Genomic DNA, 12339 nt, shown 5'->3' with positions numbered 1-12339 from the left:
CATCCCAATTCACACCCGCAAGTTCTAGCCTTATAGGCTCATAATTTGCCTTTCCCCAATTAAAAATTTTCCTGTCCTCTTTGATTCTATCCTTTTCCATGATAATTATAAAGGCCAGGGAGCGGTGGTCACTGTCCCCCAGATGCTCACCCACTGAGAGATCTGTGACCTGACCCGGTTCATTACCTAGTACTAGATCTAGTATGGCATTCCCCTTTCGGCCTGTCCACATACTGTGACAGGAATCCATCCTGGACACACTTAATAAATTCTGCCCCATCTATACCCTTGGAACTAATCAGGTGCCAATCAATATTAGGGAAGTTAAAGTCACCTATGATAACAACCCTGTTATTTTTGCACCTTTCCAAAATCTGCCTCCCAATCTGCTCCCCTGTATCTCTGCTGCTACCAGGGGACCTATAGAATACCCCCAGTAGAGTAACTGCTCTCTTCCTGTTCCTGACTTCCACCCATTATTGACTCAAAAGAGGATCCTGGTTCTGTAGCTGTAATAGTATCCCTGACCAGTAATGCCACCCCTCCTCCCCTTTTTCCGCCCTCTCTATCCCTTTTAAAGCACTGAAATCCAGGAATATTGAGAATCCATTCCTGCCCTGGTGCCAGCCAAGTCTCTGTAATAGCCACTACATCATAATTCCATGTATGTATTCAAGCTCTCAGTTCATCACCTTTGTTCCTGATGCTTCTTGCATTGAGGTACACACATTTCAGCCCTTCTACCTTACTGTCTTTACACCGTTTATTCTACTTCTCTTTCCTCAAAGCCTCTCTTTTATCCCTTACAACCCTTTTACTCTTAATATACCTGTAAAAGCTTTATGGATTATCCTTCACTTTGACTGCCAAGGCAACCTCATGTCTTCTTTTAGCCTTCCTAATTTCTTTCTTTAGCCTCCTAATTTCCTTCTTAAGTACTTTCTTGCACTTTTTATACTCCTCAAGCACCTTATTTACTCCCTGTTTCCTATACATGTTATACAACTCCCTCTTCTTCTTTATCAGAGTTGTAATATCCCTTGAGAACCAAGGTTCCTTATTCCTATTCACTTTGCCTTCAATCCTGACAGGAACATACAAATTCTGCATTCTCAAAATTTCTCCTTTGAAGGCTTCCCACCTACCGATCACATCTTTGCCAGTGAACAACCTGTCCCAATCCATGCTTTTTAGCTCCTTTCTCATTTCTTCAAATTTGGCCGCCTTCCAGTTTAGAACCTCAACCCTAGGACCAGATCTATCCTTGTCCATGATCAAGTGTTATTGATCTGGATCAAGAAACTGATGACATTGTCACCAAGTTTGCAGGTAATACCAAGATAGGTAGAGGAACATGTAATGTTGCAGATGCAGGGAGTCTGTAGGAGGACTTGGACAAGTTGAGAGAGTGGACATGGTGTTATGATCACTGTGCTCTGTGTGAAGAAGCCCCCCCAATGTTCCCTTTGTGCTCCCCTACACACACTTCCGTCACTTGTCCTAACTTGTTCCCTAATAGGAGATCTAATATCGCATCCCCTCTAGTTGGTACCTCTATATATTGATTTAGAAAACTTTCCTGAACACATTTTACAAACTCTAAACCATCTAGACCCCTAACAGTGTGGGAGACCCAATCAATATATGGAAAATTAAAATCCCCTACCACCACAACTTTATGTTTCCTGCAGTTGCCTGCTGTCTCTCTGCAGATTTGCTCCTCCAATTCTCGCTGACTATTGGGTGGTCTATAATACAACCCCACTAATGTGGCCATACCTTTCCTGTTTCTCAGCTCCACCCATAAGGACTCAGTAGACAAGCCCTCTAATCTGTCCTGCCTGAGCACTGCTGTAATATTTTCCCTGACAAGCAATGCTACTCCCCCACCTTTCATTCCTCTGCCTTGATCACATCTGAAACATCGGAACCCTGGAATATTAAGCTGCCAGTCCTGCCCCTCCTGTAGCCAAGTTTCACTAATTGCTATAAAGTCATAATTCCACGTGTCAATCCACGCCCCCAACTCGTCCGCCTTCCCCGCAATACTCCTAGCATTGAAATATATACACTTCAGAAGATTTTTACCACCACTCACAACCTTTCTATTTGTGGCTTTGCTTAAATTATGTTAAAAGTTCATTTTTCACCCCAGCCCCACTGTCAGCTCTGGCACGCTGGTTCCCATCCCCCTGCAAATCTAGTTTAAAGCCCCCCCAATGGCACTAACAAACCTCCCTGAAAGGATATTGGTCCCCCTGTAGTTCAAGTGTAACCCGTCTCTCTTGTACAGGTCCCACCTACCCCAGAAGAGGTCCCAATGATCCTGAAATCTGAAACGCTGCCCCTACACCAGTTCCTCAGCCACTTGTTCATCCTCCAGAGCTTCCTATTCCTACCCTCACTGGCACGTAGCACAGGTAGCAATCCTGAGATTACCACCCTCGAGGTCCTGCTTTTCAACTTCCTACCAAGCTCTCTATACTCACTCTTCCTTGCTATGTCATTGGTACCGATGTGCACCACGACATCTGGCTGGTCGCCCTCCCACTTCAGAATGTCATGCAATCGATCAGAGACATCCTTGACCCTGGTACCCAGGAGGCAACAAACCATCCTGGATTCTCTGGCATGACCACAGAACCTCCTGTCTGCACCTCTAACTATCGAGTCCCCTATCACTACCGCTCTCCTCTTTTCCCCCCTCCCTTCTGCACTGCAGAGCCAGACCCAGTGCCAGAGATCTGGCTACTGCAGCTTTTATGTCTTTTACGTTTGTTTTTTCTATCTTTCTTAAATGTTGCCTTGCATTTCTTGGACTCCGTAAGCACCTCATTTGTTCAAACCTGCCTATACCTACTGTGCTTCTCTTTTTTTTCCTTTTAACCAGGGCCTCAACATCTCTTGAAAACCAAGCTGTCCTACACCTTTATTCTGACAGGCACATACCAGCTTTGGACTCAAAATCTCTCTTTTTGAAAGCCTCCCCCTTACCAAGTACACTTTTGCCAGCAAAACTGGCCTTTCTCCCATTTAGGTCTGATCTCCAGGTTGAGATTCTATCTTTTTTGCATATTTGCTTAATAGCATTCTGATGACTAGATGCAAAGTGTTCCTTTACACAAACCTGCCCTGTTTCATTTCCTAATAGCAGATCAAGTATTGCACACTCTCTCATTGGGACTTCTACACCTGATGAAGGAAATTCTCATGAACACGGTAACAAACTCTATCCCATCTAGTCCTTTGACCATATGGGATTCCCAGTCAGTATGCGGAAAGTTAACATCACCTACTGTAATAACCTTGTGTTTCTTCCAACAGTCTGCAATCTCTCTACAAAGTTGTTTGTCTCAATCCCTAAGACTGTTAGGTGGTCCGTAATATAGTCCCTTTAACATGGTAATACTTTTTTAATTTCTCAGTTCCCCCTGTAACGCTCACTAGACAAGTTCTCCATTCTGTTCTGGCTGAGCATTGCCCCAACGCCATCCCTCCCACTCTGTCACGTCTAAAACAACGGAACCCTGGAATATTGAGCCGCAAGTCCTGTCCCTCCGGCGACACATCTCACTAATAGCTACAGTATCATAATTCCAGTTGTTGATCCATGCCCTGAGCAACCTTTTGATTCCTGACTTTGTCTGAGGTCTTACCAGCATCTGCCAGATGTGGCCTGAAAACCGCTGTTCCCAATTAACTCCTGTTAAATCTATCCCAATCACCTTGAAATAAATGCCCTGGTCCATGATTCAAGAAGGGAAATGGGAATAGTGGAAGTGAAGTTACTGGACAGAATAGTTAGGGTGACTGGAATATGCAGCTTGAGATGGTGGTGGAGAGGGTGTCTTGTGCTACATGAACAGTGAAGGGAAGCACGTGCAGAGAGATGATGTGCTGTGAACCTGTCATGCCCCATGACAGAACTTGCCCTTTTGCTCACACCCTTTTTCATTTTGCAGGAGCTGCTGCTGACAGGGCTTCTGCCATGGGCGACCCTCAGCGCCTGAATGGTCCCTGGCCACCGGTGTGCAACAGGCGCGTGATGAGGCGACGAGCGCAGGAGCCATACAGCTTGGCTCATTGTGGTCGGCCAGTGTACTCGGGCCGCAGGGGCTCCTCCCACTGACACCCTTGGACATGTCCTATGCAGGGAGGAATTGTTGCTGTGTGTGTGGGGGGGGGGTGGTGGGTGGAAGAGAGCCATTTTCAGGACCAAAGAAAAAGCTGGCTTCTGTTGTGAGATGCAGCCACTGATCAGACCCCAGCCCACCCTTTGCAGTGTTACAGCTGCTGGAGCTATGTCCTTTCTCCCTCAGGGGTGGGGTACTCTCTCCCCCCCCCCCAAAAAAAAACATTTTAATTGTGGCCATTGTGCTTGCTTCCATCAAGCCCAGTAGGCAGTGGTTAGAAGACGCCCTTTCCCACCCCAAAGGACAGACACCACACCCAGCAGTTTAGCATTTCATTTTATTCATGAACAGCTCCAACCAGCAGATTCAGAACCCCAGCCCCATGAGGACATCAGAAACATTCTGTCTGTCTGTCCAGTTCCTGTAGAAGTGTTGTCCTGCCGCTGGTGAGGGATTGGGCTGTGATGCTGCAATGTTTTTGGGGAGTGAGTGTGTATTCAGGTATAAGGGGATCTAGTTCATGTCAGCTCTACACCTGGCTGTTTGTACTTGCAGGGTGTCGTGTGGGGGCTTTTGTAGAGGAAGGGTGAGGGGTCTAGGAGATTGAGGCCATGGGAGGGTGGTGTTTCTAGGAGATGAGACGGCTGTGTAACTGGTACAGTTGTTCCTGCTGCATCACCACACGGTGACACTGACCCTCACCCGGTGCACAGGGGAGGACCACCTTGCCCACACACACGGCGTCCGACCGCTGTTCCTCCTGAGCCTGTAACACAAACCAGTGAGATAGGTTCATTATCAGCACACCTCGGTCCCCTGACTCCATCACAGGCAGGAAGGTGTGATAGAGGATAGTGACAACACTCCCACAACTCAACCGTTCATTACTATCCTGATGTCTGAATGGGCAAGGACAGTGCAGCTCACCCACACTGGCCTGTAGTGGCACAGTAGTTCTACATTATCCACCCTCCAGTCCAGAAATGAAGCACGAATCTCTGGCCTTCCCTATCCAGCCCTGATCCTCTTCCAGGCTATTTTAAACCTCCACTATCTTCTCCCTGCAAAACTTGTATGTTGTCCAAGCCACCACCACAAATTTTTGCCATCTCCTTAACCATTGTTTTCCCCACTACACAATAAATATTCATTAAAATTTTCATGGACACCTGTCCTTCCTCAGGAGGCTAAAGCAATCTGGCACAGCCCATTGATGCCAGATTTGGGTGCATCGTGGCCTAGTATGATAACTGCTCTGCCTGTGGAACCAGCCTCCCCTCCCATGGGGCGGGAGATACAAAAAGCCTGAAACCCTCCCTGCCACAAGGCTCAAGAATGGCTTCGACCCTGTCATAGATCTACTGAGTACAGTGACTTGAATTGACATTATGTTCTTGCACCTTATTGCCTGCACTGCACTCTCTGTAACTGTGACACTTTATTCTGTATTGTTGTTTTAATGTAAGGTTTGGGTAATGATCTGATCTGTATGGACAGTAGGCAAGACCAGCTTTTCACTATCTCAGTACATGACAATAATAAACCAATTAAAAATCTCACCCTTTTCCTTTGCTTCCTCACTCAGACAGCCATGGTGTTCTCTCCCTAGCCACCATAATAATCTTAATATTTCTCTACAGTATCATGAGATTCTGCTTCAGCCAGGTTCGAAATATTTTTGCCTTTCTAACTTCCCTCTGAAATCACCTGCATTTCTTGTGCAGTGGCTGCCTCCCACATTGTCTTCACCAGAGTCTCAGTAACTGTCCTCAGCCAGGGTTCTCAACAGGAACATGTAGACCCTGACATCACTCTGTCAGAGGCTCGTTTCCCTGCAATCTCACCCATTCGACCTCTGCAAGACACCACCAAATGGCCCTGAAGTTTGTTCTGTCCTGCTTCAGGACTTTCCCATAACTAATAGAACTATGGTCACTGGGCCCAACTTGCACCTCGTGCCCCGAAGATTCAGTGCTGTACCCCATCTATATATTGATAGAGAGTAACACACACAGAATTCTGCTGCAGCTCAGGCAAAAATCCTGATGAAGGTTCACAGCCCAAAATGCTGATTGTTTATTCCCCTCTGTGGACCTGCTGGATTCCTCCAAAATTGTGTGTGTTCTGGACTTGAAGAACCTCATTTTACCCTGAGATATAGAAGCAGAATTAGGCCATTGACTCTGCTTCACCAGTTTATCATAGCTGATTGATTACCCCTCTCAACCCCATTCCCCTACCTTCTCAGCATAATCTTTGACACTATGACTAATAAAGAACCTAATAACCTCTTTTTAAATATAATGACTTGGCCTCCACAGCCATCTTTGGCAATGTATTCCACTGATTAACCACCCTCTGGCTAAAGAAATTCCTCGTCTCTGTTCTAAATGGACACCCCTCTATTCTGAGGCTGTGCCCTCTGGTCCAAGACTCTCCACATACATTCTCTCAAGGCCTTTCAATATTCAATAGGTTTCAATGAGATACCCCTGCATTCTTCTAAACTCCAGTGAACACAGGCCCTGAGTGATCCTCTTATGTTAACCCTATCAATCCTGTAAACCCCCTTTCGACACTCTCCAATGCCAGAACAATCTTTTCCTAGATAAAGGGCCCAAAACTGCTCACGATACTCCAGTCTGGTCTGACCAGTGTTTATAAAGCCTCATTACAACCTTGCTTTTATATTCTGCTCCTCTTAAAACAAATGCTAACATCACATGTGCCTTCCTCACCACCAAGTCAACCTGCAAATTAACCTTTAGGGAATCCTGCACAAGGACTGTGCATCACTGATTTTTGAATTTTCTCCATTTAGAAAATAGTCTGACTTTATTCCTTCTACCAAAGTGCATGACCATTCACTTCTCGAGAGTATATACCATCTGCCACATCTTTGCCCGTTCTCCCGATCCGAGTCCTTCTGCAGACTCCCTGTTCTCTATCACTCAGCACTACCCATCGTACTCATTGACATTCATTTTCTGTTGCTATTTGAGGAGAGGGGCATTATGACTGTGAGGGCAGTTTGCTGTTCTCGGTGTCGGATGTGGGAGGCCCTGGAGTCTCCAAGCCTCCCGGACGTCTACATCTGCGCCAAGTGCATCGAGATGCAGCTCCTAAGGGACCGCGTTACGGAACTGGAGCTGCAGCTCGATGACCTTCGTCTGGTCAGGGAGAGTGAGGAGGTGATAGATAGGAGTGGAAGGCAGGTGGTCACGCCGGGGCCACGGGAGGCAGACAAGTGGGTCACGGTTAGGAGGGGGAAGGGGAAAAGGAAGGTGATGGGGAGTACCCCGGCGGCTGTGCCCCTTAACAACAGGTACTCCTGTTTGAGTACTGTTGGGGGGGACAGCTTACCCGGGGGAAGCGACAGTGGCCCTGCCTCCGGCACAGAGTCTGGCCCTGTAGCTCAGAAGGGTAGGGCAAGGAAGAGGAGGGCAGTTGTGATAGGGGACTCGATAGTAAGGGGGTCAGATAGGCGATTCTGTGGACGCAGTCCAGAGACTCGGATGGTAGTTTGCCTCCCTGGTGCCAGGGTCCGGGATATTTCTGATCGTGTCCAAGATATCCTGAAGTGGGAGGGTGAAGAGCCAGAGGTCCTGGTACATATAGGTACCAATGACATAGGTAGGAAAAGGGATGAGGTCCTGAAAGAAGAATATAGGGAGCTAGGAAGGGAGTTGAGAAAAAGGACCGCAAAGGTAGTAATCTCGGGATTACTGCCTGTGCCACGCGACAGTGAGAGTAGGAATGCGATGAGGTGGAGGATAAATGCGTGGCTGAGGGATTGGAGCAGGGGGCAGGGATTCAAGTTTTTGGATCATTGGGACCTCTTTTGGCGCAGGTGTGACCTGTACAAAAAGGACGGGTTACACTTAAATCCTCGGGGGACCAATATCCTGGCAGGGAGATTAGCGGGGGCTACTGAGGTGACTTTAAACTAGAATGGTTGGGGGGTGGGAATCAAATTAAAGCGGCTAGGTGTGAGGAGGTTAGTTCACAACAGAGGGATGGGAACCAGTGCAGAGAGACAGAGGGGTGTAAAGTGAGCGTAGAAGCAAAAAGTACAAAGGGGAAAAGTAAAAGTGGCAGGCCGACAAATCCAGGGCAAGCATTAAAAAGGGCTAAGAGAGTTGTAAAAGAGTGCCTGAAGGCTTTATGTGTCAATGCAAGGAGCATTCGTAATAAGGTGGATGAATTGAAAGTGCAGATTGTTATTAATGATTATGATATAGTTGGGATCACAGAGACATGGCTCCAGGGTGACCAGGGATGGGAGCTCAACGTTCAGGGATATTCAATATTCAGGAGGGATAGACACGAAGGAAGGGGAGGTGGGGTGGCGTTGCTGGTTAAAAAAGAGATTAACGCAATAGAAAGGAAGGACATAAGCCGGGAAGATGTGGAATCGATATGGGTAGAGCTGCGTAACACTAAGGGGCAGAAGACGCTGGTGGGAGTTGTGTACAGGCCACCTAACAGTAGTAGTGAGGTCGGAGATGGTATTAAACAGGAAATTAGAAATGTGTGCAATAAAGGAACAGCAGTTATAATGGGTGACTTCAATCTACATGTAGACTGGGTGAACCAAATTGGTAAAGGTGCTGAGGAAGAGGATTTCTTGGAATGTATGCGGGATGGTTTTTTGAACCAACATGTCGAGGAACCGACTAGAGAGCAGGCTATTCTGGACTGGGTTTTGAGCAATGAGGAAGGGTTAATTAGCGATCTTGTCGTGAGAGGCCCCTTGGGTAAGAGTGACCATAATATGGTGGAATTCTTCATTAACATGGAGAGTGACGTAGTTAATTCAGAAACAAAGGTTCTGAACTTAAAGAGGGGTAACTTTGAAGGTATGAGACATGAATTAGCTAAGATAGACTGGCAAATGACACTTCAAGGATTGACGGTGGATATGCAATGGCAGGCATTTAAAGGTTGCATGGATGAACTACAACAATTGTTCATCCCAGTTTGGCAAAAGAATAAATCAAGGAAGGTAGTGCACCCGTGGCTGACAAGAGAAATTAGGGATAGTATCAATTCCAAAGAAGTAGCATACAAATTAGCCAGAGAAAGTGGCTCACCTGAGGACTGGGAGAAATTCAGAGTTCAGCAGAGGAGGACAAAGGGCTTAATTAGGAAGGGGAAAAAAGATTATGAGAGAAAACTGGCAGAGAACATAAAAACGGACTGTAAAAGCTTTTATAGATATGTAAAAAGGAAAAGACTGATAAAGACAAATGTAGGTCCCCTGCAAACAGAAACAGGTGAATTGATTATGGGGAGCAAGGACATGGCAGACCAATTGAATAATTACTTTGGTTCTGTCTTCACTAAGGAGGACATAAATAATCTTCCAGAAATAGTAAGGGACAGAGGGTCCAGTGAGATGGAGGAACTGAGCGAAATACATGTTAGTAGGGAAGTGGTGTTAGGTAAATTGAAGGGATTGAAGGCAGATAAATCCCCAGGGCCAGATGGTCTGCATCCCAGAGTGCTTAAGGAAGTGGCCCAAGAAATAGTGGATGCATTAGTGATAATTTTTCAAAACTCGTTAGATTCTGGACTAGTTCCTGAGGATTGGAGGGTGGCTAATGTAACCCCACTTTTTAAAAAAGGAGGGAGAGAGAAACCGGGGAATTATAGGCCGGTTAGCCTAACGTCGGTGGTGGGGAAACTGCTGGAGTCAGTTATCAAGGATGTGATAACAGCACATTTGGAAAGCGGTGAAATGATCGGACAAAGTCAGCATGGATTTGTGAAAGGAAAATCATGTCTGACGAATCTCATAGAATTTTTTGAGGATGTAACTAGTAGAGTGGATAGGGGAGAACCAGTGGATGTGGTATATTTGGATTTTCAAAAGGCTTTTGACAAGGTCCCACATAGGAGATTAGTGTGCAAACTTAAAGCACACGGTATTGGGGGTAAGGTATTGGTGTGGGTGGAGAATTGGTTAGCAGACAGGAAGCAAAGAGTGGGAATAAACGGGACCTTTTCAGAATGGCAGGCGGTGACTAGTGGGGTACCGCAAGGCTCAGTGCTGGGACCCCAGTTGTTTACAATATATATTAATGACTTGGATGAGGGAATTAAATGCAGCATCTCCAAGTTTGCGGATGACACGAAGCTGGGTGGCAGTGTTAGCAGTGAGGAGGATGCTAAGAGGATGCAGGGTGACTTGGATAGGTTGGGTGAGTGGGCAAACTCATGGCAGATGCAATTTAATGTGGATAAATGTGAAGTTATCCACTTTGGTGGCAAAAATAGGAAAACAGATTATTATCTGAATGGTGGCCGATTAGGAAAAGGGGAGGTGCAACGAGACCTGGGTGTCATTATACACCAGTCATTGAAAGTGGGCATGCAGGTACAGCAGGCGGTGAAAAAGGCGAACGGTATGCTGGCATTTATAGCGAGAGGATTCGAGTACAGGAGCAGGGAGGTACTACTGCAGTTGTACAAGGCCTTGGTGAGACCACACCTGGAGTATTGTGTGCAGTTTTGGTCCCCTAATCTGAGGAAAGACATCTTTGCCATAGAGGGAGTACAAAGAAGGTTCACCAGATTGATTCCTGGGATGGCAGGTCTTTCATATGAAGAAAGACTGGATGAACTGGGCTTGTACTCGTTGGAATTTAGAAGATTGAGGGGGGATCTGATTGAAACGTATAAGATCCTAAAGGGATTGGACAGGCTAGATGCAGGAAGATTGTTCCCGATGTTGGGGAGGTCTAGAACGAGGGGTCACAGTTTGAGGATAGAGGGGAAGCCTTTTAGGACCGAGGTTAGGAAAAACTTCTTCACACAGAGAGTGGTGAATCTGTGGAATTCTCTGCCACAGCAAACTGTTGAGGCCAGTTCATTAGCTATGTTTAAAAGGAAGTTAGATATGGCCCTTGTGGCTACAGGGGTCAGGGGGTATGGAGGGAAGGCTGGGTTCTGAGTTGGATGATCAGCCATGATCATAATAAATGGCGGTGCAGGCTCGAAGGGCCGAATGGCCTACTCCTGCACCTATTTTCTATGTTTCTATGTTTCTATGTACTCAAAAGCAGCTCAGTCCAAACCTTTTACACCGTGGCTGACCCAGTCTATATCAGGGAAGATAAAATCTCACTCTCATGCTACCCTATTATATTTACACCCAACTGCAATATATCTGCTCCTCCTGTTCCCAGTGAATGCAGAGCGGTGTTTATCAGCAGACAAGATGCACGGTGGAAATGCACATCAAGGAGGTGTATCCATCCGGGTTACCTGGAGAAATCGGCGGTAGCAGAACACTGCATTTGCAAAGGCCATAGGATTGACTTCAATGGCACAAAGCTACCGTGCCGCGCCAATGGCTTGGTAAATAAAACGAGAGAGAGAAAGAATTTTAACAAAGATGAAGGTCTCGCTCTAAGTAAGAACTGGAATTTGATTGTAAACAAGGTGGGTCAGCGGAAACCTGATTGGATGAGGACTAACCAATCAAAGGGATGGAATACAGGGGTATAAATACCACCCGCCTAGACATGCCCAGTCATTGTCCCTGGAGATGATGGCAGAGTTGGTCATCGAAACGTCAGTTATAATTGATACCTGTAGCCGGCCGGAAGGCCGAGAAGTTTGCAGAAGGTGGTGTTGTGGATAGTGTGGAGCACTGGCAAACGGAGTTTAACTCTGCCACACGTGAAGTGTTGCACTTTGAGAGATCAAGTGTAAAGGGACAGTAGACTGTTAATGGCGGGACCTTAAGAGTACTGATGGATCTTTGGCTGCAAGTGGCCACGAAAGCAGGTAGGCTGGGAGATAACTGACTCGTTCACTGATGTCAAGAAGTGACTGCAACAAGTCAATACTGGGAGCAATGGAGGTACCAGCTATCGTACTGGAAAAACGTATTCCAGACAAGAACTTCCACCAGCTCATCCTACACATGAACTATAAAAGTTTCATTTAAAAATGTGAATTTTTGTAAAGAAACTTTGTAATTTAAAAAGTGGGCATCTAGCCAGCTGTGTGAACATCTTCCCTATGTATGCTGTATGCAGACAGCAGGAAAGTTCCCATTAGTCCACCGTCAACAGAGCCCCAAAATGGCATTTACAACAACCAACCACCCATGTGGTAATATATTGAGTGACAATTGAATTTGAGATTTTTATATACATATTAAATATCGGTATACAGTGGCATGCAAAAGTTTGGG

General features: G+C 46.3%; 2 protein-coding genes across 4 annotated transcripts in view; one reads left to right on the top strand and one right to left on the bottom strand.

Moving 5' to 3' along the window:
- The window catches only part of fam113 (family with sequence similarity 113), a 99423-nt gene extending 95171 nt beyond the window's left edge, over positions 1-4252 (top strand). For all 3 annotated transcript variants that reach the window (XM_063047238.1, XM_063047239.1, XM_063047240.1), the window contains exon 10: positions 3963-4252. In XM_063047238.1, the coding sequence (XP_062903308.1) occupies positions 3963-4129 (167 nt within the window). In that variant the 3' untranslated portion in view covers positions 4130-4252. The remainder of the gene's footprint in view (positions 1-3962) is intronic.
- Positions 4253-4450: 198 nt separating this feature from the next.
- LOC134345895 (dynactin subunit 1-like) overlaps positions 4451-12339 on the bottom strand; it is a 133499-nt gene continuing 125610 nt past the window's right edge. Inside the window, exon 22 of the mRNA XM_063047237.1 lies at positions 4451-4899. Coding sequence (XP_062903307.1) covers positions 4762-4899 — 138 coding nt within the window. The 3' untranslated portion in view covers positions 4451-4761. The remainder of the gene's footprint in view (positions 4900-12339) is intronic.

Source organism: Mobula hypostoma, chromosome 4 (assembly GCF_963921235.1).
Source record: "Mobula hypostoma chromosome 4, sMobHyp1.1, whole genome shotgun sequence".
Classification (NCBI taxonomy): domain Eukaryota; kingdom Metazoa; phylum Chordata; class Chondrichthyes; order Myliobatiformes; family Myliobatidae; genus Mobula; species Mobula hypostoma.
The sequence above is the reverse complement of the archived record's forward strand: the minus strand, read 5'-3'. Positions and strand labels throughout refer to the sequence as shown.